General features: G+C 41.8%; 9 protein-coding genes across 9 annotated transcripts; 7 read left to right on the top strand and 2 right to left on the bottom strand.

The window, feature by feature from the left end:
- Nucleotides 1–115: 115 nt before the first annotated feature.
- Nucleotides 116–787, top strand: BDB00DRAFT_868835 (uncharacterized protein; the record flags this gene model as incomplete). The annotated part of the gene is made up of 1 exon (XM_053126515.1): nt 116–787. One exon carries the CDS (start codon nt 116–118, stop codon nt 785–787), a length of 672 nt encoding a protein of 223 aa, XP_052983261.1.
- Nucleotides 788–3,184: 2,397 nt separating this feature from the next.
- BDB00DRAFT_785100 (uncharacterized protein) lies at nt 3,185–6,685 on the top strand (the record flags this gene model as incomplete). The annotated part of the gene is made up of 16 exons (XM_053120517.1): nt 3,185–3,250; nt 3,377–3,468; nt 3,563–3,788; nt 3,955–4,017; nt 4,206–4,283; nt 4,456–4,480; nt 4,554–4,689; nt 4,763–4,805; nt 4,907–5,003; nt 5,070–5,245; nt 5,471–5,584; nt 5,650–5,692; nt 5,778–6,074; nt 6,321–6,353; nt 6,425–6,453; nt 6,530–6,685. The coding sequence occupies 16 exons, from the start codon at nt 3,185–3,187 to the stop codon at nt 6,683–6,685; spliced, it is 1,674 nt and encodes a 557-aa protein (XP_052983260.1).
- Nucleotides 6,331–7,215, bottom strand: BDB00DRAFT_806327 (uncharacterized protein). The gene has a single exon (XM_053122260.1). It carries the CDS (start codon nt 7,103–7,105, stop codon nt 6,758–6,760), a length of 348 nt encoding a protein of 115 aa, XP_052983259.1. The 5' UTR covers nt 7,106–7,215; the 3' UTR covers nt 6,331–6,757.
- On the bottom strand, nt 7,216–10,188 carry BDB00DRAFT_806324 (P-loop containing nucleoside triphosphate hydrolase protein). Its single transcript, XM_053122259.1, has 6 exons — nt 9,490–10,188; nt 9,249–9,410; nt 8,736–9,188; nt 8,433–8,659; nt 8,242–8,352; nt 7,216–8,159 (listed from the first exon to the last, which is right to left on the bottom strand). The coding sequence occupies exons 1-6, from the start codon at nt 10,166–10,168 to the stop codon at nt 7,269–7,271; spliced, it is 2,523 nt and encodes an 840-aa protein (XP_052983258.1). The 5' UTR covers nt 10,169–10,188; the 3' UTR covers nt 7,216–7,268.
- A 2,434-nt stretch (nt 10,189–12,622) lies between these two features.
- BDB00DRAFT_806322 (WD40-repeat-containing domain protein) lies at nt 12,623–15,343 on the top strand. The gene is made up of 10 exons (XM_053122258.1): nt 12,623–12,961; nt 13,084–13,181; nt 13,266–13,416; nt 13,508–13,708; nt 13,807–13,920; nt 14,020–14,184; nt 14,295–14,556; nt 14,652–14,930; nt 15,007–15,009; nt 15,107–15,343. The coding sequence occupies exons 1-10, from the start codon at nt 12,868–12,870 to the stop codon at nt 15,111–15,113; spliced, it is 1,374 nt and encodes a 457-aa protein (XP_052983257.1). The 5' UTR covers nt 12,623–12,867; the 3' UTR covers nt 15,114–15,343.
- A 120-nt stretch (nt 15,344–15,463) lies between these two features.
- BDB00DRAFT_806311 (uncharacterized protein) lies at nt 15,464–16,636 on the top strand. Its single transcript, XM_053122257.1, has 4 exons — nt 15,464–15,634; nt 15,741–15,856; nt 15,928–15,962; nt 16,057–16,636. Exons 1-4 carry the CDS (start codon nt 15,493–15,495, stop codon nt 16,277–16,279), a joined length of 516 nt encoding a protein of 171 aa, XP_052983256.1. The 5' UTR covers nt 15,464–15,492; the 3' UTR covers nt 16,280–16,636.
- Nucleotides 16,637–17,394: 758 nt separating this feature from the next.
- BDB00DRAFT_868830 (60S ribosomal protein L19-B) lies at nt 17,395–18,235 on the top strand (the record flags this gene model as incomplete). Its single annotated transcript, XM_053126514.1, has 3 exons — nt 17,395–17,399; nt 17,471–17,580; nt 17,778–18,235. 3 exons carry the CDS (start codon nt 17,395–17,397, stop codon nt 18,233–18,235), a joined length of 573 nt encoding a protein of 190 aa, XP_052983255.1.
- A 499-nt stretch (nt 18,236–18,734) lies between these two features.
- On the top strand, nt 18,735–22,994 carry BDB00DRAFT_868829 (uncharacterized protein; the record flags this gene model as incomplete). The annotated part of the gene is made up of 12 exons (XM_053126513.1): nt 18,735–18,906; nt 18,988–19,199; nt 19,276–19,797; nt 19,906–20,109; nt 20,219–20,518; nt 20,599–20,871; nt 20,946–21,113; nt 21,232–21,682; nt 21,755–22,300; nt 22,379–22,507; nt 22,580–22,728; nt 22,803–22,994. The coding sequence occupies 12 exons, from the start codon at nt 18,735–18,737 to the stop codon at nt 22,992–22,994; spliced, it is 3,318 nt and encodes a 1,105-aa protein (XP_052983254.1).
- A 684-nt stretch (nt 22,995–23,678) lies between these two features.
- BDB00DRAFT_926227 (ketopantoate reductase PanE/ApbA C terminal-domain-containing protein) lies at nt 23,679–25,729 on the top strand (the record flags this gene model as incomplete). The annotated part of the gene is made up of 6 exons (XM_053128836.1): nt 23,679–24,196; nt 24,274–24,715; nt 24,826–25,225; nt 25,326–25,333; nt 25,402–25,570; nt 25,694–25,729. Exons 1-6 carry the CDS (start codon nt 23,968–23,970, stop codon nt 25,727–25,729), a joined length of 1,284 nt encoding a protein of 427 aa, XP_052983253.1. The 5' UTR covers nt 23,679–23,967.
- Between the last annotated feature and the right edge of the window lie 1,041 nt (nt 25,730–26,770).

Raw genomic sequence — 26,770 nt, 5'->3', positions numbered from 1 at the left:
GTTACTTTTAGCGCAAGATTGAAACTTTCATCGAACAAGATCGACAACGCCACAGCACATATTAATCCTGTTTCATCACGGTATCCCAAAACTTCCTTTTTCAACTCCACCAGCCATGCATCCACCATCAACAACAGCACCAACAACAACAGATACAGCAACCCCTATGGACTTCGATAGTAATTTTCAGCGTGAACAACAAAATGGGAAGAAATTTAGACGAGGAGGCAACTATGACAACGGCAGTAACAAAAACAATAATAATAATGGCAGCAGGAAAAGTTCAATGGGAACTGTCATGGCTGTGGTAAATTTGGCCACAAGCAAACAGATTAAAGACAACAAAAATAAAAGAAACAACAATGAACAACAAGTAACTCACCAAGCATCAGTATCAGTAGTGAGAGGATCTAGTAAAGAAGGCATCGACAACAACAGCACAGGTAACAGCATAGACACAACAGATGATCACGATACATTCGAATCACGAATATTCCAATATTTATCTCAAAACAGTCAACAACCTGAAGCAATTCCAACTAAACAATCTTTACAAATTGACGATAAAAATCAAAATTCTTTGCGTTTTACAGTAAATGCCAAACTTGATGATGTGATTGTATCAGAATTAATTGACACAGGTTCAGAAGTATCGACAACCGACGAGGCAACAGTTCAACAATCGCAACTATCAGCTGCACCTGCATCAAATATGTTTATTCAGTACGGCAATAAATCTAAAGCCTTGTCAACCAAACAACTTTTTGTCACCTTGTGGAATAGGTAGGATTTAAATAGAGAAAGCAGTAAAAGAATAAGTATTGAAAAGAACGATAAAAAGAGAACAAGTATAAGTCTTGTGAGAATCGATTTAGGTGTTTTATTTGATGAAAGAAAAATATAATCTGTTCTTTATAATGATTTCTAAAGTAGTTGTTTATATATGTTTTTTTATCACAATATTCCGAATGAAATGGTAGTTGTTTGTTATTATAGATACAATCGTGGATTGTTCTCAAAATTGATATTGGTATTATTATTGGATTGTATATGTGTTTGTTTGTACGGGACTTTTGGGGAGAGTACCCTTTATTATTATTATTATTATTATTGATTCAAGAATAAAGATATTATTTGAACTGTATTTGTTATTTCTTTATGGATGATTATTGTTTGTAGTAGATCCAGGAACATAGCAACCGATTATTATTTATTTATTTATTATTGTTTGCTATGAGATATGATGATATTATTATGAGAGCGATGTATGGGAATTGATTTTATGAAATGTGGAATACCACACACCTTTGAAATGAATGATCAACAATATCCAACCAAATTGCGCGTAGTCCCACAACAAAACATCAAATTAATCCTTGGTATGGATTGGCTTGTAGGATTAGGTACTTTCTTGGATCCTGACACCAGAACCTTGATCCAGAAAAAAGATATCAGAGTGGCGAACAGCAACCGTGCAACGGCAACAACAGAAATGACGACGACGGATTTATTAATAACAATACCGGTACCAATTCAACAATTATACTACAACATCCCGATTTGTACAACCAATCACCAAAACAAACAAGTGTACCAATCATGCATTATATCAACACAGGCAATGCCGCACCTGTTTTTACGCCTGCTCCACGACGATCACTAGCTGAAAAAGCTGCTATTGCTGCAGAAGTCAAAAAAATGAAAGAAAAAGGAGTTATCGTCGAATGTTCAAGTCCATGGTGTTCAACACCCGTTCTGGTTCCCAAAGCTGATAATTCGCTACGTTTTTGTGTCTCATAAAAAATTAAATTCGAAAACGGAAAAAGACAAATTTCCACTAGCAAGAATTGAAGAATTGATCCTTACTGTCCAAAATCTCTGTTTTGCCTTCTTTACTTTTTACTAAACGCATAACATGTACAAATGAAAGGGGAAATCGAGCCTGACCAGTGATGGAGGATTGTCTAGCGCTGCTCAAACATCTGTTATTGATTCCAACACAACGATAAAGCTGCATATTGAAGCTGTTTGTGCTGATGAAAACCAAGTTAAATTACGTGATGCTATCAACTTAGGCAATCGCTTTTCTAAAAGAGCAACAGAAGAGTGTATTTCCCGTAAGACTATCAAATCTGGAACAAACGTTCATGGAGGTCTTGGGCTTGGATCTTTAAAATGAACAATTCTTATTGTATGCTCAATTAGGTCATATAAGTTAAATGGTAGCTTAGTTTTGTTAGGGTGTAGCAGTAGTACTCGAGTCTAATCTGTATATATGTAGTTCGCGACGACGGCTCCATCTGGGGCTCGTGCTGTGCATAAAGCCATACGACGTCATATATGAGACCCAAAATTAATAGAAGCCTTCCTTACACATTCATAAGAGGATCTGCAAAAGTCTCGGTTTGCCAAGGAAAAGGTGGTTGTCATGACAGCATAAGTGGGTTACACAAGAAGTCGTTTAGTGTTTGTGCGTCGGAGACTCGAACACGCGTTTTGCCTATGATAACCAAGCAAAGCGGGAAGAAAAAAAAAGCTTTTCTTTTACATCTTAACGAGGTTAGCCATTGTCATTCAGTGAGCAATCATGATTTGGGGGACTAGCGTTTCTTTTTCATTTTTGAAAAAAACAATAGTTCTTATGCAAACACGTTTTTTGCTCAGCAAAGGCCATTCAACCTCGAAAAATAATTGTTAAAGGGACTCATTTAAGACTGCTTGTGGAAAGTATACTCGCTTGCAGATCGTTCCGGGTCCTACATTAGTTATTTGTTGTTAGCTTACAATGTTGTTAAATGAATTTTTCTTATCAATAAACTGTTGGTTGCGCGCGCTGTGTACTGTATGAAGAAAAGATACATCATGTCTGGTATCCTTTTCATATATTTAAGCCCATAATGTATATCAGTGTGCTACCCTTTTTCCTCTTTGTTGCCTCACAACACGTCACATGCGAAGAGAGAGAGGGCAATAGCGTTCTCCACATTCTGCCGCACCAACGGGCGCTCGCATTAAGCTTTTCTCTTTTCTGATTTTTGTGTATTTTCATTATTATCACTCTTTTTTTAGCTTCTCCACCCCCACAAACTGTTGAAACAAACTGTCGCTATCCTCTGTTATCAATCACCACCAACACCACCAGAGCTTTGCCGCACACACAACGCTCAGCTTTTAATACGCAACCATGGCAACCATTTCACTAGCACCACCTCCCAACTTTATGCCGCCTCGCATGGCCGATCACTTTTGGGTACAAAAATCTTCAAACTATTTTTTTACGCCACACGCTATTCACCACCTTGGCAACTACCAGCAAAAAAGCCGAGAAACCAAGACATGCAGTTGCTCACCAACCTCTTTCCTTTCGTTATTTTAGGCTAATGACAATACCGCCCTTAACAACATTCTTGAGCGACTACTAAAATCCAAACGAACGTGTGAAACGATTCTGAAAGTGTTTGAGAAAAGGTTTATAACCCTAACTAGCCGTTGTGAAGAGAAGAGGGTAGTAGTATAGAATCTCATGTGTTTCTTTTCTCTTTGTTTCAATACATAATTGCAGAGCACAAATCGAGCAGGACTATGGCGAACGGTTATTAAAGTTATCGCAAATACGGTTATCTGAAAGCGAAGAAGCATCCAGCACATTTGCAGATACACTGCAGAGTATACCGACAGCAACCGAAGCAGCTGCTCGTGCACACATTGATCTTGCACAACAAATACATCATCTCTTGGAAACTCCATTATCTGCGTTTATCAGGGAGCAAAAAGCTGTGCGCAAATCGGTAAAGAGAATCTTAGACCCATATCAGCTTGCATAAAGGGGGAAGGGGGTTGGACGGGGAGAACGGGTGATGAAGGATTTGTAAAGGGAGTGCGGGCCACTTTTGGTGGTCTTGGCATCGTATTAATCTAAAACTTTTCTGACTCGATACTAAATGTTTATGATAGACAATGGCTGAAATCGACAAGGTACAAAACTTGCGATATATGCATATGGAGAACGTTAAGCGGGTAAGTATGTCTATTACTATTAGGGGATGCCAAGGTGGCTGGCAGCGATCGTTCTCAAGTGGAGATAAGGTGGTGGTGGTCGTACTAGTAGTCGCTAAGATTTAGCTGCGGTTTTAATGTGTACGACGTGTAATTCAACAATTGATCTTTGATATTCTACATATAACTAAAACAACAATTAAATACAGGCGCGTCAAGCATACTTGGATGAGTGCAATAACTTGAAGAATTACGCAGGAGATCGACAAGGAGACGAGTTGATGCAGGTATGTAATGGGATTTCTGCACTCTCTCGCAAGCAGCCCGCCCTCTTTTTTCTTTCTTTTTGCGTCTCCCCTTGCTCCTACCAAGGAGTAGTAGTTCTGGTTCTAGTACTAAGGGAACACATCATACTATATGCTGACGACATTCTCTATTTTTCTATCTCTCGTGTTCTAGATCAAGCAGAAGACGGCGACAGTAGGTAATGTAACATGTGCCTTGTGTGATGTACATGCCACTCATCCCAAATTCTCTATGCTATTGTTCATTTATAGACCATGAATACAAGTTATCGGTGGGAATTCTAGAGTCCGTCACAAAGCACTGGGTAGATGAATGGAAAGAGTCGTGTAACACATTCCAAGAACTGGAAGAAAAACGTTTGAATTATTTAAGTGGGACCTTACTTGCGTAAGTGGTAATCTGCTTCGAACATGTATTACAAACACGTTATTCAAGCTGAATGTTGTTGGTTTTCCTTTAGGTATGCAAATATGATATCCAACGTTTATACGATCGATGACCAGGTATAATAACCAAAAAAGAAGATAGAACGATCAATCAAGACGTAAGAGACGGAGAGTGGACAATAGAGATTAAAGTCAATATGTATATGGAATGGACGTAGTCTTGTGATCGTATACGAGGTGCACTGGACAATCTAGACATCGCCGCGGACATCTATTCGTTTATTCAAGCAAAAGGAACAGGTTCCATAGTACCAGGTTGGTAAAGAGAGTGTTTCTTATTCTTGGATAGTGTTTCATTTCGATCCTAATTGTACCACCCAGATATACCAAAATACACATGTCACCACAATTTTGACGAAGTACCCGAGTCAACGGCTCCACCAACCCCTCGCACGGTTCGCGAGATCAATATACCAGTGAAAGATGAAGAGCTTCGATCTGTAAATGATCAACTGCGGAAACTGCCATCTTCAAGGCCACAAACATCGGAAAGCATGGTAAAAAAAGGAGATCATCTCTTTTTTCTTTTTTCAATCCTACCACAGTGCATATTTGATCGACTGCTGTACTAATGATCCAAATATATCTCCTTATCTCTGCGTCAATGTTTTTTTCAGCGTGAGCATGATCCATCATATTCTCCCAAGCGGCCGACTGAAGAAAAGACTGAAGCAGAAACGTCGGTACAAGAGGGAGTAAAATCATGCAAGTTTTAAAACTAGACTAATCACGTTTGTATTTTTGCACCTAGAACAACAACTGATCATAAGCTCCAAGAAAAAGCACTTCCTTCCCTTCCACCAGAAACAACAGCAACAACAAAGTCCAACAACGAGGTAAGAATGTACATGCCTAATGTATATGTGAGAGTGAAGTATAAAATGTGCATCGAACTTGATAGAACAACGTATATGCTCCTCAGATCCAACCACCGCTCGATAAAGGTATACCATTTTGTGTAATCTGAAGCAAGCCAGCAATTTGCCAATAGTAACCAAGAAACTCTAGATATCGACGATTACCATTTAGCAACCTTCCAACGATCACCTGCCACTATCCCCTATCCGCACGAACCTGTAATTGAACGACCAACGACTGCAACAACACTTAATGCAACTAATCAACATTTACCCACAAAGAACCACAACACCACTATTACTACTGCAATACCAACGACAACATCGCCGACGAAATTGCGAGGATATCCATCTCCTGCAGCCGATCTCGATAGTCGGATATCTCCAACAGCCCCTACCACTGCAGGTACTATCACTAGTCCTCGCAACATGGGCTTTCTAGAGCAAGACGAAGCACAGACGGCTCCTCGTAAAGGAAAAAAGAAAAACAAGCATTATGCTGTATTTCCCTTCCTGAAGAAAAAAACGGATGTCGATACTGGTGGAAAACCACGCTTTTCATTAGGGATTCTGGGGCAAAAGAAGGAAGAGAAAAGGTCGCCTACGAATTCGGCGCAAACGTCGCCGCAGAGCATATCTTTTCCTGATCATTCTTATGCTTCATCGGCCGGGCCCATAGACAACCATCGCTTTAACACCATATCGTCAAAACTAGTGTTGGAGGACGGGACACCGGTGCTTGAATATGGTAAAATAGTATTCATTTTATCGCATTGTCTATCGTAACGTGGACTGACAAGCGTGTTGTTTGTTATTTAGTGAAAGCACAATGGAGCTATGACGCAAAGGTGAACACATAAAATGCAGATGTTTTGTGTGACCAATGAGAGGGAGAGAAAGACTAAACTATATACTACTACATAGATTGAGTCCGAAATTACATTTACTAAGAATGACATATTGGCAGTCATTGAAAAGAAGAGAGACGGATGGTGGGATGCTCAGATTGTTCATAGCGACAAGCGTTTGACTCATACGCGAGGACTTGTTCCAGGGAACTTTATGGAGACATATTCGTAGAAAAATAATCATATATTAATATCTATACTACACAGTGTACCATACTTTTGCAACAAGAAAAAAAGTTATAGTTTATGGTTGTTTTTGTTGCCCGCGCAGTGGCGCATGATCTTCATCTTGATATCCCGTCTCGCTGTCCCAAGCGCCTTCGTTCTCGCCTTCTTCTACTGCTGGTGTACCGGCTGGTGATGAAGATATTGACTTGTCGGTGGCACTGTCTGTTGTGTTATCGTCCTTTCGCTTCTGGTACTTTTCGTACTTTTCTGCGGCTTCCTTGTTTTTTTGCATCATGGCGGCAAAGTCTTTCCATGGCATGTCCATATACCGTTTTTGCGACGACGGCGTGATGATAGAAGGGTCTTCGTCGATCAAATGTGGCACTGTTTTCAGTTTCTCGAAATGTGACTGACCGGGATCCATGGCAAATGTAGAAGATGTCTTTGAAGGTTAATAAAGAGTCAAGCAAGAAGAAAAGAAAGACAAAGTGGAAGAGAGAGAGAGAGAGGGAGATGAGTCCAAGACATTGGAAGTCTCGGCAAATTTTTATATTTCAATTGCTCAAAAAAAAAAGTAGGTGAAACATTTATGATGATTTGCGGACCGTCTTGAGAACCTTGGCGACGTAGTCATCGATGCCTTTCTCCCAGCGCTTGATAGGTTTTCCACGTTGAACCAAGTAATAGGCCGACTTGACCGCTGCTACTTCGTCTGCTGGATCACCCTCTGCTTCGTCAGCAGTTTGCTCCTCCATCAACTGTTTCAAGAACCAGACGTCGTGACTGACAGCCACGATGGCACCTGAATAACCCGCCAATGCATCGGTAAGCGCCTCGACCGTGCCCATATCCAAATGGTTGGTGATTTCATCAAGGATCAAGACATGCGGCGCCTGGAACAAAATGAACGCTAGTGCAACTCGGTTACGTTGTCCACCGCTCAAAAACTTGATTTGTCGAAGCGCTACGGGTCCGCTCATGCCTATCGAGCCCAGATGCTGGCGACATTCTTGCTCGCTCTTGTTGTTTTCTTGCAGTTTCATCAATGCTTCAACCGGCGTATCATTCTCGTCTAGCTCATCCACAACGTGTTGTGAAAAATAGCCGACACGCAGTAACGGATGACGGTATACCTCACCCGATGTAGGCGATAATCGTCCGACAAGAAGGTTCAATAACGTCGTTTTGCCACTGCCGTTGGAGCCCAGTAAGACCGTTCGAGAACCCAGTTCAATGTCGATGGAGAAATTGTCAATCATCTTTTCTTTGGTGCCAGGGTATTTGAAGGTAACGCTGCGCATCGAAAACACGGAACCACTGTAGCGCAGAGGAGGTGGATCAGGGATCTTGATGGCAGCCGTCTTGACCGCCTTCTCGACAACAATTTTTTCACGCATGTCGTCATGAAAGCCAGCGCGATAACTTTGCTTGAAACGCTTTCCGTCTTCAGTCTTTTCCATGCCTAATCTTTCCAATTTCTATAGTACCACATGATTGATTTTAGCATTCATATCAGCAGAATTGTTTATATGTTCTAAACGTGTTCAGAAATCTATTCACCTTTTGTCTGGAAGCGATCATGCCATGCCGTTTATCGTCACCAGTGGACTTGGCTTGCTGGCGGTTATGTTGTATACTCGCCATGATCTGTTTCTTACGGCGTTCTTGATTCTGAAATAAAAGAGATATAATCATTAGATGTAAAGAAAGGTTGCATAACGATTTCAGGTTGGAATTATACAATTGCTTACGTCTAATAACGTCTGTTTACGGGTGCGCTGCTCTTCGGTATTCCGCTCCCAGTCATCATAACTGCCTCCATGGTATTTGAGCTGCTTATCTCGGATAATGATCGTTTCGTCAGTGACATTGGCCAAGAATGCACGGTCGTGGGATACAATCACAATTGTTTGGCCATCCGTTTCGTTAATAAGGTACTCTTGTAGCCACAAGATAGCGGGTAGATCCAAATGGTTGGCTAGCGGTGGAAAAGGAATAAAACACTTAGCAAAAAGACGTATACATGAACAAGAGTTAATTTCACATGTATTTACTAGGTTCGTCCAGTAGAAGAATGTCAGGGTCCATGAAGAGCGACTTGGCAAGAGCAATCTTCATTCTCCAACCGCCAGAAAAGATAGATACAGGGGATTCGAGCTGATCCTTGGAAAAGCCGATACCAAGCAAGATCTTCTTCGCTTTGGCTTCATTAGCGCCCACATCGATGAGTTCTAGCTTTTCAAAAACTTCGGCAACCATGCTGTTGGCATTTTCAGCGGATACTGCAGTTTGAGGGTTTTTGGCGGTAAGCTCTTCGTGCTCCTTTTCCCGAAGAATCTGTTCTCGTCGGGCTTCACGGCCTCTGGCTCCTGAGCGCTTTGTTGCTAGCTTGGTAGCCATATCAAGCCGTTCAAGGCTTCTTGCAACCATTAAATCGTAAACAACACAGTTTAGCTGTGCTGTGGCTTCTTTTTGCTTGCCACCAGCACCAAGGACTTCCTGGAGCGCTAGTAAATGTACACGCGTAAGTATTCTACCACTATTGGGGTAATGTTCCATTCATTTACCTTTTGCTTCACGGAGGGTATTTATGGTTTTGCGATCAGCTGACATGACTTCATCTAGCACAGTTTTGGTTTCGTCAAGAACTTGGAGCTGGGCGACATGTAGAATGTTAATATTTTGCGGTAAACCGACCAGAATGTTATCCGCTAAACATCTCATCAGCACTATAAATCGATTGCTTTTTAGTAAATGCTTGTTTTACCGTTTATATTGTAAATTAAGCAGTTATAGGATTAAACTCACTTGTTTTGCCCACGCCATTTTGACCAACTAGACCATAGCGAATGCCTTCTTTGAGTTTGAGGTGTGCATCCACCAACAAATCATTCATGTTGACCGAGATATTGACGCCAGGCAAATCAATCTCGGCGCTACTTGTTTCCAAGGTCTCCGTATGGAACCGAGACTGTTGAGACGTGGCAACAATGTTGGGTTCTACATCGCCCTGCTGATCTGGTTCTTGCTGCTGCTGCTGCTTCCTACGACCACCACGCGTACGTCTTGCTCGTCCAGAAGACTTTACATCTTCCTGTGTAACACTATTGCTCGTGGTATCACCGTAGTCGCCGTTGTTGCTATCCTTGGCTGCAAGAGTTCCGGTATTTTTCGCTGCTGTAGTAGGTAGTGCTACAGGCCCATCTTGTGTCTGCTTTATGACGGTGGCGGTGGCGGTGGCTAGTGGCGTGGTTGTAGAAAAAGCCAAGTCTTCCGATAGGGCTTTGTAAAACTGGTTTCGTTTACTGGCTGCAATATTCGCGTCTTTTAAAAAGTCTTCCGTTGACTCCTGTATTGCAGTGTTGACATCGTCGTCGGTCAAATCAAGATCATTGAGCATGCCTGCGATGTATTCGAAGGTATCTTCATCGAGTTCAACGTCAAATTGCTGGAGTTTGGACAGGAATGTTTTGGATAAAGCTGTCATTATGAACGCGCCGTGTTGAGAGTCTGTTTTCTTAGCAGTTTTAAATATGGCAATCCAATCCGAAAATCGGAGTTTTTCGCGTGCCTTACAAATGCCACGGGAGGGGGATCATGAGAGGGACCTGCCGCAGTAACTTTTTGGTTGCTGCGGCGAATGCTCCGCAGCAACGATTGTCATGCTCCTCTTGCTTTATCGGTGATCCTGATGCGTGCAGGCAATCAATCGCAAAGCTGAAATCTTGTGTCTATGATGCACATGAGGTAGCAAAAGTCGTTGCTATTTTGTGTAAGTGAAAAATTTCAAGTACATCCACGCTATGATTTGGCGGTGCAGGTGTGCGGTTGTTGTAGAGCTATAGGCGCAACTTTTAAGACCTTTTTCCCATGGATTTACCGTTTTCTTCTGGTATAAGTTGCACACCGACTTGATAAACTAACCCAGTAGTGCTCATTGTATGATTGTGGCGAATACTTTACAGATCTTTTTTAAGAAAATGTTCAATAAGATGACGGCGAAATCCCACTTGTATTTGGGTTATAATAAGTGAGTATACAAAACAGCGTTATATTATACGAGAAAAATGCGTTATCTTGAGGTGTTAGGCCAAGGTGCTTTGGAGTACTTGTGATTATTTACGAAAGGGTATTAGCCGCTGAAGCGACCCAAAAAGCTCTGTTCAGGTTAGCTGGATAGGAAGCAACAATTTGAGGTTGCGTTTTGTACTACTGTATGGACCATTTGAACTCTCTTTTCAAGCGAGCACCGTCGGTCCTAAATCAACATGAAACTTCAATCGACCTGTCAACAAAAGGTCGAAAGTGGTTGCGAGGTTGAAGTGCGGGTCAATTTTGACATTCCTTGAGGCTAGTATCAGCAGATTAACAAAGGTATCATGTACTGTCGTTGCTGAAGTAGAAATTCCCGTTCTGTGTATTTACCAGGAATCGGATAGGCCAGCTAACAAATTAACAAAGAATGTGACCACATTGTCAATGCAGTAACCCGTGATGGAGATGACAATAGCAGCAGCTATATACATCAGAAAATCACTCCAGAGCAGGTAAAATTTGTTCGATTTACGCTATACATGTACATTCTTGCGTTTATGAAAGATACAGATCTCACCACTGCATTTGGGATTGTATCGAGAACGGGTCACGGGATTAAGGTCTCTTTGTCAGATATATCATACATCAAAGCTTAATGTGTATATTTAGTACTGATGGCAAGGCTACCTCCAAAAAACGCAGGGTGCACAGGTAAAAAAAGCTACATATTTCCTCTCTACCTATTCATTTTAATTACAGAGTAATTGCTTGTCAGAGTTGAGAATGAGATATAGATCCAGATATAGCTTGGTTAGATGTGCATTGAAGGTTGCTTTATTAGATAAAACCAGTTGAATAGCTCAAGCTTATAAGCAGTAACCAATACTTGAGCAAAAACTCTCGATATACGCTTTTTTACAATGGATCTTCAACACTAATCCATTTACTGCCTAATACTTACGTTAGTATTCTAATCCACGAGGTCTTCATGACATTAACAAACTTGCTGTAGCTACGAGGCATTGTGTTGATATTACATTGAAAACAGTATTTATCTATAGACTGTCTTTATAAAGGCCATTGACTATGCCTTGAATCTCCACCCCGCAAGCCGTTTAATGATCGGAATGGAGTGAATTAAAGGAACTAATCCCAGAGAAGCGAGGAAAGTGCATTATCCACTGTTGAGCACAAAAGCGTTAAACTTCACTGATGGTCCATGTCCATATCCATGTGTAATGTGAATATTACATAGTCTCAGCTCCTTTCGTTTCAATAGCAAATTTTGTGTCAAGATATAATCTTTGGTCGGTTTACAGGAATTTAATATGTAAAACGTTGCTTTTTTCAAGTAAGCTCCAACAGACAAAAAGCGAGCCACAAGTCTGTGATTATGCAGACTACGACGGCGCACACTATACTTGTTTTGTATGTTAGCCATCGCGTAGTGTATGACGAAAGACTGGGTCACACATTTAGTACTTATTTTCTAGTCGCGAAACGATGACCGATGTATCATTGTATATAATGGTACTATACATCATGCCAATAACAGTGGTTGACGGGAATGCAGCATCGAATACATGATAAAAGCAGAATGTTAGCAAGGCTATCTACATACCATACTAAAATCTTGTTTTTTATGTTATTCCTCGTTAAGCAAATTTATATTTCTCTATGCTACGTATTGACAGCTTAAAAAGAAGCAAGGTTGTATATAAAGTCATGGCAACATAGCAAAGATGAATAGGAAATAAAGCTTTGCCTTGTTATTTGATATTGCATGGAGCCATGCAGCAAGCATTTTCTTTAAAGAGGTCAGATGAATTTGCCTTAAAAGTTATTTTGTGGAACCGTGTCGGCTTCAATGATGCGCGCTCCGCATGAGACGTGCTGGGACACGTCACTATTGTGTGCCTCCTCTGCTATCTGCTGAAGAAGTATTAGGACACTTGCCTTTTTTTACACACACGACTTTCTTTCTGCGTGCATATTTTCTTCTTTTTCTTTCCACAGTCCGTCTGTTATAAACTCTGCAACCAACTTCATTCTTTTGACTTTTACAGAAAGCATCCCACCCAATTTCGGACAGAAAAATAACCCAAAACGCTTGATTGAACTGTATTAGCGAGTAACAACGACATTGTGATTATGCAAGCGACAGCAGGAGCCACTGAAGCCGACAACAAGTGGAAGTTTGCCCAATGTTTCGGTGACAAGGGTGAATCCGACGACATTACAGAGGGTGAGCTCTAGCTTTCGAACTGGCCGTGTTTTGAAGCAAAAGAAACGCGGACGACAGTTATGTAATGATTCAATTGAAAGAAATACTAATACACTGACTTTCTGATGAATGTGTGTTTACAGCCGATATTATATCAGCTGTAGAGTTTGACCATACTGGCGACTACCTTGCAACTGGAGACAAAGGCGGCCGTGTTGTTCTTTTTGAGCGCAACGAAAGCGTGAGTCCTTTTTTTTTGTATCATGGATAGGTGGTACTATGACGTATAAGGATGATGTTCATAACGCTTGATTAAACAAATTAGAAAAAAGGTTGCGAATACAAGTTTCACACCGAGTTTCAGTCGCATGAACCTGAATTTGACTATTTAAAGAGTTTGGAGATTGAGGAAAAGATCAACAAGATCAAGTGGTGTCGACGCACGAACGCAGCGCACTTTTTGTTATCGACAAATGGTAAAGAACATTGGCAATCTGTTGCAAGGAAAAGAGGCAAAGGTTGACAACTGAACCGTTTTTTCTTTTCTGTGTGCGTGGTCATTCGCAGACAAAACCATCAAACTATGGAAAGTGTTTGAACGGAACCTTAAGATCGTGCAGGAAAACAACTTGAGTGACAGCGGACAGTTGGCGATGGGAATTGCGCCAACCAAGACGGCATATCAACCTTCGAAGCCTTTGGCACTTCCGAAACTTGCCCTTCACGATACCATCGTTGCTGCCGTTCCGAGAAGAATATATGCCAATGGTAATTAGACACTTAAAACACTGAGAGTCATTCGTAGAAATGGCAACTATCGGGATACTGATTGCTCCTGCTGCTGCTGCTGCTTCTGTCGTAAATAGCGCATGCCTACCACATCAATTCGATTTCAGTCAACTCGGACGGTGAAACGTACATATCGGCTGATGACCTGCGAATCAACCTGTGGAATTTGGACATATCTGACCAGAGCTTCAGTACGTTGGTTTAAAGATGGACACATCTAGCCACTGTTCAACATCTGTTTGTTCTTTGTGCTTACGGCTCAAGCTGCGTTTCTTTTTGCGCATATGTAGACATTGTCGACATTAAACCTGCCAATATGGAAGAGTTGACGGAAGTGATTACTGCAGCTGAGTTCCATCCTCTGCAGTGCAACTTGTTCATGTACAGCAGCAGTAAAGGTACAATCAAACTTGCCGATATGCGTGAATCTGCGCTATGTGATCAACGCGCCAAAGGTAAACATATACATAACAGAGAGGAAAATATATTGCTATAAAAATATATTCTATATTTTTCGTTGTACTTGAGACTTACAGGCCTTCGTGACGGATCAAAAATGAAATAGTGTTTGAGGCACCGGAAGATCCCAGCAGCCGCTCGTTCTTTTCCGAAATTATTTCATCCATATCTGATGTCAAGTTTAGTCGAGACGGACGATACATCCTTTCACGCGACTATCTAACACTGAAGCTGTGGGACATCAACATGGACAACAAGCCCGTCAAAACCATCAGCATCCACGATCACCTGCGGAGCAAGCTGTGCGACTTGTACGAAAACGACTGCATTTTTGATAAATTCGAGTGCACCTTTAGCGGTGATGGAAGGTATTTAGATGATGTTACTATGTGATTATTGCTATGTTACTGTTGCTATGGACCCCAGTTTTTAATTCATGGGACTTCCTATTTTGTCACCATAGCAACCTGATGACTGGCTCTTACAGCAACAATTTACATATCTACAACCGGGAGACGGAGTCAGAAGTCAACCTCCAAGCAGACAAAAGTGCGTTCAAGGCCAAGCGACTTGGATCAGCTAAAAACAAATTGGCCATGGGAGGTAACCGTAATGGCGGTGCCAAGGGCCGTCGGGACGATGTGGATGCTTTCGACTTCAACAAGAAAATACTACACGCATCTTGGCATCCCCACGAGAACTCTATCGCTGTTGCCGCAACCAACAATCTCTTCATCTTCACGTAAGTTCCTTTGTCTCTACTACCCATGTCCATTATATGCTATCTCACTGTTTGGTTCTTTAATTGTGTATGGAAACGATTTCTTTGAATACTTTCAGCGAGTAAGTAATCCATTGCTAGCAAGTCCATTTGCAAATTTATTAACTAACAAAGAACGTTTACTTCTGCTGTTATAGGCTGTAAATTCTGTTTTCTTTTTTTTTCTTTTCCTTCTCTCATTTAGCCCATTTGTATAAAGCTTGTCAGTCTACCGTAGAGCTCTGGTGATTCCCCACTTTTCCTTTCTGCGCGCGCGCGCTCTCTCTCTCTCTCTCTCTTCTGCCTTTCTCTTTTCACACACACACACACACAACCGTCTCTTATTTTCTCACAACCCACTTACTCACACATTCGCCAATCACACACATAGCAACTTCTTTTTTTCATAAGAACAGTCTGTAAGGTTTGAAAAACCATAAAGTTTTTTTTCTTCATCATCATCAAGTCTTTTAAAGCAGTGCGGGGATCTTAGATTGTTTTCCCACGATCCTTCTTTTTTTTGTTTTTCTCCACACTAATTTTCATGCCACCTATTACATACTTGACACGCACAGCGTCTTTTTCAGCTGCCCATCGTCTGCATTCACCACACTTAACCAACGAAGAAAATAGTCAACTGTATGGAAAATGCAACCACCCAAATTACCATGGGCACAATTACAAAGGTACACTGTGCATTATGCATTGTTTAAAGTAGCACACACACACACAGAGAGAGAGAGACATACACCCGACCGAAACGATTGACGTTTTCTTGGTGCATATATGTAGTCGAAATTACCCTCAAGGGAGAAATCAACCCAGAGACTGGCATGGTCATGAACATTGTCGATCTTAAAGATTGTATTAATTTAGCTGTTATGGACGTTTTAGACCATAAAAACTTGGTAAGAATTCTGTTTACCAGGGGCGGGGACAAAGGAACAAGAAAACCTCACATCAAGTCAAAATAACATAGGATTGCGACGTTGAATTCTTTCGAAAACGAGCTAGGTAGGATATATATCTAGTGTTGATATACATTGGATGGAATGACTTATGCCGTTATTACTTAAGAACTTTTACATTAACGCTTGCATTATTATAGCACAACCGAGAATTTAGCATTGTTTATTTGGTGTAACTTTGATTATCACTTCCAACGCCATCCGTCTCGAAAAACAACGTCCGCAAAACTCTACAAGGTGAAGATTCATGAAACGGATAGCAACTCTGTGGAGTTTATGGGCGAATGTAGTGAAGGGCTGGAGCAAACAATCATGGAGATTAGCCGGCATGACGATGCCTTGGAGAATGGCAAATATGCATAATATCATACTCTTTCCCTCCCTTCTTTCGTATCATTAGTATTATCATTTCGCTTGTACACAATTCACCTCAATTTTTTTTAATCATCTTCCTTCTTCATATTAGAAATATACACCTATACCTCAAACAATTTTCATTTGATCTTGTTCTTTCATTGTTGGTCATGTGTCTACAGATATCCAAGATTAAAAGCATCATATTAGACGAAGATGCACGCAGTCATTATGGACTGACAAAGCGTACTTCTCCTTGTCAATCATTTGCCGAAGAAACACATATCATACAAATGATGCAGGATGTTAGCCAGTGGCATACAGCGTACCAAGTTGACTTCATTATATTATCACATATCAAGTATCCATATATGTCCCGGTTGATATTGTATCGGATAGCTTTGGCATTTTTACAAATAATATTATAGTTTACTGTCACACAATTAACTCGATAATGTGTTACTTTGCATGCAGTTTCTCCAAAAAGCCGGCATGATCCGTGCGCAGCAGACGATTAGAACCTCTGAATAGTCAACTGAAAACTGACGATGTTTTTAAATAAAGTTCAACGTTATCATTCCACTCTTTTTCTTGTCGTTCCAATGCTAGAAAAGAAACATGTGCTCAACACAGGATATTGCTTCTTGTATTAAATCCGTGATCCGTCAGTTACACATGCCGCAGTAACTCCCCCAGTGTTGATAATCAGTTACAATCGAAATAATAGTTTTCATCAGATGTCACTGAAGACCTCTTTTGATGAAATATTATAATCACGCGTATGAGACCGAAAAAACAAGATAACATATACAGCAAGCAGGTTACCCAGTCAACGACAAAGCTAGTGGTGATTTGCGCTGCCGCAGCTGGGTTGCCGTAGCAAACTAAATTTCGCAGCAAAGTGGCTTATATCAGACGGCGAAAATATTTTATATCATTGGCTTCAGTGCGCTGTTTTTTTCTCCCTCTTTTGGTCCTTTGTACTTACGCTATGTGAGTTGAAATTCCCACCTCTTGCTCATGTCGAAATCACGCCACCCGTTTGCTTAGCAACACACACGGGTCTTGTTATATTGCATGACAGCTCGAAATGTTTGGACTTATTGACAAGATTACGGGGCAAAATGGTGTTCGACAAGAAGAATTTTAATGAGGAATTCAGGACTCATGTGAAAAACCGTTCGTTTTTTGGTATTATAGGGTTAACCTGCGCAACCAGAAACGTTTGGCCGCTTCCGTTCTCGACTGCGGCAAGAGAAAGATCTGGCTCGACCCCAATGAGGTCAACGAGATCTCCAACGCCAACTCCCGTAAGTATAACATGTCTCCTTTTCTTTTCTCAATATTGCAAATCTCCCCATTTTCTGCTGCTGCTGCGCCATTGGGAGCATCACCAACATCAGGAGCTCCTACTACGAGCGAAAAAAATGAATTTGAGTCAACAGCAAAAAAATTTAATTTTTTTTTCAATTGTTCTATTGTCTTTTTTTTCTGCACAAACAAAAAGGCGCCAACATCCGTAAGCTCGTCAAGGACGGTTTGATCATCCGTAAGCCCGAGATCAGCCAGTCGCGTTTCCGTGTCCGTGAGCGCAACGCTGCTAAGCGCCTTGGTCGTCACATGGGCCATGGTAAGAGAAAGGGTACTGCCAACGCCCGTATGTCTCGCCAGGTCCTCTGGATGCGCCGCATGCGTGTCCTCCGCCGTCTCTTGCGCAAGTACAGAGAAGCCGGCAAGATCGACAAGCACTTGTACCACAACCTTTACCTCAAGTCCAAGGGTAACGGTTTCAAGAACAAGCGTGTTTTGATGGAATACATCCACAAGGCCAAGGCCGAGAAGTTGAGAGCTAAGACCTTGTCCGAACAGGCCGAAGTCTTGCGTGCTAAGAACAAGGCCCTTCGTGAGCGCCGCAAGCAGCGCGCCGAGGATAAGAGAAATGCCACTGTTGCCGCTGAGCAATAAGAAAAGTGCAACTACTAGTACATATGGATTTGGCTGTTTTTCTGCTTTTTTGTTTCGATTAAACAAAGATGATGGGCTGTGCCGCTCCTTGACCTCTTTAACAATCTGTGTCTGTCATTCTTGTCTTGTCTGCTTTATGCGGTCTATTCATTGGCAATCAAATAATGGTGGTAATAAGCGTGCTATTTGCTGCTGCGCCTTGGTTGGATCCTAAAATGTATATACTGCTATACTCCCCCCCCTCTCCCGCCCAATTTGACTACTAGTTGTCCCTCCACCAGTTCAAGCTGATAGAGGTGGCACATGACAAAGTAGAAGGGGGTGGCAACATAATACACTCTCTGTGTATGTGTGGTGTCTGCGTGTGTTCTCGCGCGAGGCTCAGATACATGCAAACAGGATATCTTCTCTTTCACCCTTTCCCTCTCTTTTCTCTTCTTCTTTTGCGTTCTTCACTTTTACCTTTCAAAACTTTGTGCACAAACAACGTTGGCTCCCTATGAGTTTTCGACCTCGTCACTTAGCGGCACCGCCATCCCCTCCACCTCATGGACAGTCAGCATGCTTTGATTCTGTAGTCCCTTCAGTTGACGATTGTAGAAGCGAGCCTGAGCCCCCGCCACCATGGATTAACCCCAATAGGCCGTTACGACACCTGTCCTGGCGCTCACGTAAATAAATAAATATCAATATGAGAGGCTTCCTTTGACGACTGAGTGAACCACATCAATAATGATTTTGAATAATGACAGACTATGGCTCGTCGAGTTTAACAACAACAACAACAGCCTTAACCCGACCTACCATCAATACTTCTCGACAGTCAAATAAAAACCTTTCCATTGGAGCCTACGCTGCTTTACTGTCTCACGTGGCCAATGAGTTACGACAACGCATCGTGCTCAACGATCGTCTCAAGGATGGCATCGAGTACAAAAATGCTTTCGATGGGCATGAAGCAGTGGTAAAATCTCATATCCAGGAACATGCCAATTTGTGTATTATGTTTCAATAACGATGAATCGCACTAAATCCACTAGGATAAACTGCTAGCCATAATCGCTACGAAAGACCGTAGCCTGGCAGTGCGTGTTGGGCGAGCCTTGGGGGCTCAGCGATTATTTCACGACGTCAGCTATGAACGACAACTTGTTGATTCGTCGTTTGAGATATACCAATTCGACGACCGAGTGTTGGTGTCAACGAGCCAGGACACAGGCTCACCAGGAACCATGACGATGAGCAGTAGCGGCAGTAGCCACAGTAACCGTAGCAGTAGTACTAGTAGTAGCACTCGGAGTAGTTTTATCGGTGACTCTGCTGCGACAGCAGCAGTGGCATCGACAGCAGCAGTGGCATCGACAGCAGCAAGAGCAGCAGCAGCCTTCTACGATTTTCGTCTGGCCCATCCATCTGATTCTGTTGCTGCAGCTGCATCTGGTGCTGCAGATGATTTTCCCAACGGTGTGTTTACCGAAGTGACATTTTGCTATTCGCCCACTTGTATATACGACGATCGGCCCTGTTATAGTTACTATTGCCCCAAACGGATCGCCGAGCGTGTAAGTGCTGTCTCTTTTTTCTTGCCTTCTGTTTTTATTAAGATAGATTTGAAAAGAAGCAAGAGCTAACCTGGTGTTGTTGCACGCTGCTGCATGTTTATGTACTAGCGCCGACAACAAAGCGTCGACTCAACACTGGAGAGATCATCGCTATCAATCAACACACTGCAGTATCAGCGACCTAGCGAACTATGGGTCAATGTCGTTTCTAGGGAAGTCAGCGATTCTGTCTCAAAATCCGAATGTAAACGACAAGAAGCAATCTTCGAGCTCATATTTACCGAAGAAAACTTTATCAAAACCATTGAATATGTGAACGAGGCATGTTTATTTGATTTCTCTTATTGAGTTCGCACGCTTATTCGCCTTGTAGTTTTGCGTTCTAAATGAAGAAGGGATTATCTATATCAACTTAGAACAGATGTGGATTGAACCGATCAGAATTTCCGAAGATATCATTCCCGATTCAAAAAACCGCGAAAACTTCATTCAAGATGCGTTTGCTAATATCATGGAAATATACGACGTACACGTCCAGATGCTTAGTGCCTTTCAAAGCAGACAGAATGAAAGCTCTATTGTATCGACCATTGGAGACGTAATGCTCGATTTCGTTGATAGGTTCGATCCTTTTATTGAGTATGGTGCCAGTCAGTACAATGCCAAATATGTCCTAGAACAAGAACGAGCGATTAACCGTGCGTACGCTGAATTTGCCACAGTAAGCAATATAATTTCCTTTGAGTAACATTAAACCTTTTGTGTTTCCCTTGAAAATAATAACAATGAACTACCGAATAGAAAACAGAAGAACACCCAGTATCGCGGAAATTGCCATTAAATGGCTACTTGTCTCAGCCAACCACACGAGTGGGTCGTTACAACTTGCTACTTGAGGGAATTCTGAAGCATACACCTTCGGATAACCCGGACTATGAAACGATCCCCAAAGTCATAGAAGCGATCAAAAGTATATTGACGCGGATGAATTCTACAACTGGTAGAGCCAAGAACTGCTTTGATTTGTATCGAATTAATGCGCATCTTCGCTTCAAGAATCCAGCAGATGTTATTGTAAGTTGGCACACCTCCATAAACCAAGGAAACTGCTAAACTATTCATTCTCTGTGCTCGATTTACCAATATAGGACTTGAAACTGAATGACGAAGAACGACAAATCATCAAGGAAGACAAGTTACGCAAGTCACATAGTTTAGAGTCTACCGAGTTCCAAGTGCTTTTGTTTGATCACTATTTAGCGATCGCCAGAGTCAAGATTGAAAATGCTGTACAACATTATACAATTCAACGACCTGTAAGACAAAGTGGTGGTTGCACTCTCGTGATTAATGTTTTTGTGATCTATTCAAGTGAAATATCCCGGGCTGAGCAGAATGTTTCTTTTTCCAACTTTAATATCATGTGTGTCGTAGCCAATTCCTATCGAGCTGTTATCAGTTTCCATTTCAGAACCAGGGAAAGGACGACGATCCAATGCTGTTTTACCTCATTACTACATACCAAGCGGAAACGCAGCAACTATGGGCCCGCATTTGGCCATGCGCGGATCCACAGACAGTGGCACTGGAGGTGTGGCGGCTGCAATAAACGGTGGTGGAACAGCTGGCGGTGGCGGTGGCGGCGGCGGCGGATTGATCAGCTCAAGGTCGCAGTTCCCCATCACTTTCACACACTTGGGACGAAAAGGCGCTGGTAGCCTGACGCTCTACTCATCCTCTGTACCTGCACGAAAACCTTGGTTCGACAAAATACGTGATGTCCAGCTTCTGAATAGCATGCGTCGAGCATTATTTGCTCCAATCCCAGCCGTTAAGGAACACCACTTTTTTGTTCTGACAAAAATCAATCACATGGTTACCTTTAGTAAGTTTTTCTATTTCTTCGTGGCTATGGCCTACAAAAATAGCACTTAGTAACACAAAATGTTGTCACCAGATGATGGAAGGCAATATGTGCTTGCAGCTGAAGATGGCGTATACGTTGGCCACACGGAGCGATCCAGTATACCTCGAAAAGTATTGTCAATCGAACGAGTTACACAAGTTGCTGTGCTGCCGTCAGCCCAAAAGCTTTTGGCTTTATCCGATCGAACGCTTTATGAGTACGCTTTGTCTGTAGTGAACGGCAGTCCAAAAGACCGTCCACGATCCAACAAAATCAGAACACATGTGCCATTTTTCCATGTCGGACTATGTTTGAAACGACATCTCGTATGTGTTCCGCGTGTATCGACACTTCAGACCACCATTACGGTATTTGAAGCACAACGACCCGAGGAATATCACAAAAAGCATCTTAACAGAAGGGCAGATGCACCAGGAAAGATGCCATCGCCACTCGATGTGCCATTAAAGCAGTTCTCGGTCTACGGTGTACCAAGTGAAGTCTGGGAGATTGAACTATCCAAATCTTTGATGCTGGTGACAACTTCTCGCGGTGTGATCATCCTGGATATGCGCGATTCAAACAAAATGTTTCGACGTGAGTACTTTAAATGCTTTATGTGTACCTGTCTGCATATTATTAAACTCTTGTTATGTATACATGGTTTTGTTATAGCTCTTCTCAATCATGAAGATCCTATGCTTAGGTTCATTACAGTTCGCGAGCGAGATCATTTGATTCCTACAAGGAAGCGAATCTCCATGTTTCGTACTCCTGAAGCCCAACATATTGTGTGCTATGACGGTAATGTTTCTAATACCACGATAGATGCCAAGAAGATGTACTGTGTGTTAATATGCGAGGCATCGTGTTTAGAATTCGCATTCTATATCGACGGCCAAGGAAATCGCGTGCGACCCGAATTTCTGATCGAATGGGAAGGATCACCAGAAGGATTCGCGTTCAGCTACCCTTATATAATGGCATTCGAACCATCCTTTATTGAAATAAGAAATATTTTTACGGTATGCTGACATCACAACTTTTCTTCCACAAAAAATGAAGATGGGTAACTAAATCTATATGTCGATTTATACAGGGTGAGCGCGAGCAAGTTATTCGCGGGAACAATATCAAATGCTTGAGCCACCATTATGTTTATCGAACGGATATCCCGATGGTCTTTGGTATGATGACGGATACAACAAACGAGTGTTATCAGTATATCTTCCGACTTGATCGAATTACTCCTCATCGAAATAGTAGAACATCGTCCAAAATCAGCCGATGATACTATATGAGCAAACATTTGTATTATGTCTTTAAGTGTAAAATTTCTATACGTTTGTTTGTTGTAGTCCCCCATAATGATATACCCCTCCTTTTCTACCAATCCAACCATGATTTGCACATATTTTAATATATATCATATATATTGGAGTCTCTCACATGGTTTGCATAAACATTCACATTTAGAGAGAGTATAGCTATCCGTGGTATCAAAAGGTATAGTAATGTAATGGAAATAATTACTTGCCGTGAAGACGATTTGACGTACATATTAAGAGCATGAAGAAGTTGGAGGATATTACGCTCAAGTTTGAAGATATCACTAATCCGATGAAACGGCGAAGTATGGAATTTCAATACTCAGAAATGAAGTTGGCGGGTCCTTCTCTGGTTGGTTGTTTCCCGAGGTTCAGCTGCTGTTCCTGTCAGCTGTGCACGATAAATCTATCATGCTGGAAATCCTTCGGGAGACATCAATATTCGCCGTATCTATCCTCGTTGATACTCTTAGGTCATAACCTTCTACTTTAGAAAAGCTGCGCATTTGCAATGCGAGCAGACAAGAAGGAGATTTTGCGAATGGCTTATCGTATTTGTTTGATACAGTGCACTGCTATTTCCCCATATACCATTCACTACACAGAATATCGAATCACATCCGTTTCTTTTTCTAACTATTTTAAAGTCTAGTTTTATTTTCGGATTGCATCTATATGCTGACATCCTAGAAATATGTATACTGAATTACAAACAGTGGAGTTGTTGTCATTGGATTGTTGCGGGGGGTGACTCATCAATGCAATGTCAATATCGAAAATTTCTTTCTGAGTTTGTTCTAGGTTCCACTTGCTGAATCGCCAGAAACACACCCTGGGAAAAATGAACTTAATCGTAAAGAAAGTCCTTTTAACGGACTTTTCATCCGACGTTCCTCTTGAGTAACCAACAAGTTGGATCGTTTGGATAAATCGATCATGATGCGCTTGTCGACTCTAAGATTGCATTCCGTGGCAAATAATGCCAGAAATGTTGTTCCTGTCATGAATCCGAGCTCTCGGATGACGGGTGTGATGCATCGGAGCCTATCACCGGCAGTACGATCTTCCTGTATCCAGGGCAAAAAGCGAACCGAGCCTCTGTTCCTCTCACGTTTCCGTTACTACAGCACAGAATCCATGGCACCACCTGTTCGGGTTCTCACAGGTATAGTTGGGTAGCTGGACTTAATGCTTGTGTAAGAATGTGATCCGCTCATTCGCTAAATTGATCAAATTACAAAGTCGGCACTGGCGCCATTGGTGCCATTTACAGTTGGCGATTATCCAAGAATGCTCATGTTACCACGGTCTGTCGTTCCAACTACGATGCTGTGCTTCGTGACGGTTTAAAGATCGACTCAAAAAAGTTTGGTGGAGAGGTGTTCGTTCCTAACGAGGGTTGGTGCTTATTCTTTTCTTTTCCGTTGCAAGCATATACATTAGTATGCAGTCATTCATGTCATGCGGAATGTTGTTTCATAGTCGTCAAGTCCGTTCCTCAGGAAAATTTTGATTATGTAATGGTATGCATGAAAGCTTTGCCCGACGTTTATGATGTGGCGGATATCATTGCCCCTGCCGTGACCAAGGGCAAGACGACTGTTGTTCTGATCCAGAATGGCTTGGGTGTCGAAGAGCCAATTGTGGAACGCTACCCCGACAATCCCATCGTATCTATCGTTGCGTATGTGTTTATCTCGAGTATAATTTCTACCAGAGATTAGAAAGGAATTAATGAAAATATATATGCGTGTTGGACAAGATTTTTACTAATACATGATCATCACCATGCAGATATATCGGTACATCGCAGACTTCACCAGGTCATATCAAAATGGTCGGTGACGAAACGTTGGTCGCTGGCAACTACAAGCCGTCGCCGGTCAATTCCGACACCCAAATAGATGCATTTGTAGACCTTTTGCGTAAAGGTGGTTGTACAGTAAACAGAGTTGACGATGTTGAACAAGTTCGCTGGCAGAAATTGTTCTGGAATGGTGCATTCTCACCTGTTTGCACCGTCGCTCGTATGAACACTACCGAAATCATGAAAAGCCCAGAGGCAATGACCACTGTAAAGAAGTTAATGAACGAGCTAATCGAGTCATCCAATGCTATGGGATATAAATATGATGCCGAAGAACAAATGGAGACCATGCTAGAACGAACTCGTGCCACTGCAATGGATTACAAGGTATGGAGCAGTAACTTTGTTTTTTTGTGGTTAAAATGCCGCCTTTATAAAGTACCATGTTACTGACCAACATATACATCATCATAATTAACTTCATTAGCCTTCTATGTAAGTTTTACAAGGGATATTGTTGGTGACAAGTCATAAATATTAGTATTAACACATTAAAATGATAGGCTTCTTGATTTGGAACGGGGCCAACCGATGGAAGTTAGTGTAATCCTTGGCACGCCTTTGCGTCGTGCAAAGGCCAAGGGCTTGAAGGTCCCGAATCTGGAAATGATGCATGATATCCTCATGGCTGTCCAAAAAACTATCAAGAACTCGCCCGAACGGTTTCGAAACGTACAATAGACCTTGCGAATAGTATATATGTGATCGGCTATGTAAAGTAAATTATTTAGTGAAAAGACCCGATACAGTAGAGCTCTATGAAGTTTGAAAATCAATGTGAACATGGCTAAATAGCTGGCATCGCCGCTGACGGTGTTTTCGGGCATCTGAATAGCAACGCAAGTTCCTTTTGAAAACTGCAGAGTTCTGTCTTTGTGTAATTTTTTTGATAAAAGTGTCCAATAGCGGCAATTTTGATTTCGTACCATGTACTAGTTTCTCCATCAGATCAGTTATTATCATGCCCTCATCATCATCATCACAACCCAGCTTTGAACTATTAAGCGCATTCTCGGTATATTGGTTCCCAAAGAATAAAGATGTTCATGGCAGGAACCAGTGATGTGGCTTTCGCAGGAACATGAACGATTGACATCTTCTCGCTATAATGTCATTGATAAAAGAAGTTGACGTAAAAGTTGATAGGCTGTTATGGCTTTTTCATTACATGTTGTTGTCCAATGACTAATACAGCTCGATATCTTTAATCGCTGTTATATGCATGTATATACCTGATATCCTAGTTTTGAATAAAAACAAGTAAAGGTGATTGATACACATAGGTTCACTTATCGATTCGTAAATGAAATTGTATGGGTTGGGATATATTAGCTGTTGGAGGCAGGCTCGGGGAAGATAGGCCTCCTTGGATAGAAACTCTAATGTGTTCCATTGCAAGCATTATATTATTAAAGACAGCGAAAGCCCTTTGTTATAATAGAAAGAATTCATTGTTGATAGTTAACAAGCCAAGAGGGTCAATCCCTTTTGAGAAAATACGGTTACATATCATTAATAATTAATGATGAACAGCGACCCGCTATAACATTGATTGTTGCTGATGAGCTACTAGCTGCATCAACAAGGCGAAGCTGTGCTCGAAATAATTGATTGTACACTTTATCATAGCTACCTGTATGGCAACTAGTCCTATCTTCTTGGAAAATGTACTCGCGCCCTGTGGCTCTAGTGACTTGTCCTAGGTATGGAAGGAAATGGTGCGACAGACAGTTGACATACGCGTTTTGATCTATATTGCCACCATGACAAGTAGTCTCAAACCTGCTGACAAAAAGCAGCCCCAGACCATTGCAGATCCTTTTCCAAACTTTTGCGTTTTAAGGATATGCCTGTCAAAGAAGCGTTCTCCAT

This window comes from Zychaea mexicana (genome assembly GCF_025766255.1).
Source record: "Zychaea mexicana strain RSA 1403 chromosome Unknown BDB00scaffold_11, whole genome shotgun sequence".
In the NCBI taxonomy this organism is placed as follows: domain Eukaryota; kingdom Fungi; phylum Mucoromycota; class Mucoromycetes; order Mucorales; family Lichtheimiaceae; genus Zychaea; species Zychaea mexicana.
This window is presented reverse-complemented; position numbering and strand designations above follow the sequence as displayed.

Bases quoted from the DNA above. Each gene is read 5' to 3' on its own strand.
- BDB00DRAFT_806324 (XM_053122259.1), bottom strand. From the start codon at position 10,168: ATGACAGCTTTATCCAAAACATTCCTGTCCAAACTCCAGCAATTTGAC. The intron at 9,411-9,489 runs GTGAGTTTAATC...ATCGATTTATAG, and splicing joins AAATGGCGTGGGCAAAACAA to TGCTGATGAGATGTTTAGCG. The intron at 8,353-8,432 runs GTAAGCAATTGT...CTTTTATTTCAG, and splicing joins GTAAACAGACGTTATTAGAC to AATCAAGAACGCCGTAAGAA.
- BDB00DRAFT_806327 (XM_053122260.1), bottom strand. From the start codon at position 7,105: ATGGATCCCGGTCAGTCACATTTCGAGAAACTGAAAACAGTGCCACAT.
- BDB00DRAFT_806311 (XM_053122257.1), top strand. From the start codon at position 15,493: ATGCCACCTATTACATACTTGACACGCACAGCGTCTTTTTCAGCTGCC. The intron at 15,635-15,740 runs GTACACTGTGCA...GCATATATGTAG, and splicing joins CCATGGGCACAATTACAAAG to TCGAAATTACCCTCAAGGGA. The intron at 15,963-16,056 runs GTAGGATATATA...GCATTATTATAG, and splicing joins TTCTTTCGAAAACGAGCTAG to CACAACCGAGAATTTAGCAT.
- BDB00DRAFT_806322 (XM_053122258.1), top strand. From the start codon at position 12,868: ATGCAAGCGACAGCAGGAGCCACTGAAGCCGACAACAAGTGGAAGTTT. The intron at 12,962-13,083 runs GTGAGCTCTAGC...GTGTGTTTACAG, and splicing joins ATCCGACGACATTACAGAGG to CCGATATTATATCAGCTGTA. The intron at 13,417-13,507 runs GTAAAGAACATT...GGTCATTCGCAG, and splicing joins CTTTTTGTTATCGACAAATG to ACAAAACCATCAAACTATGG.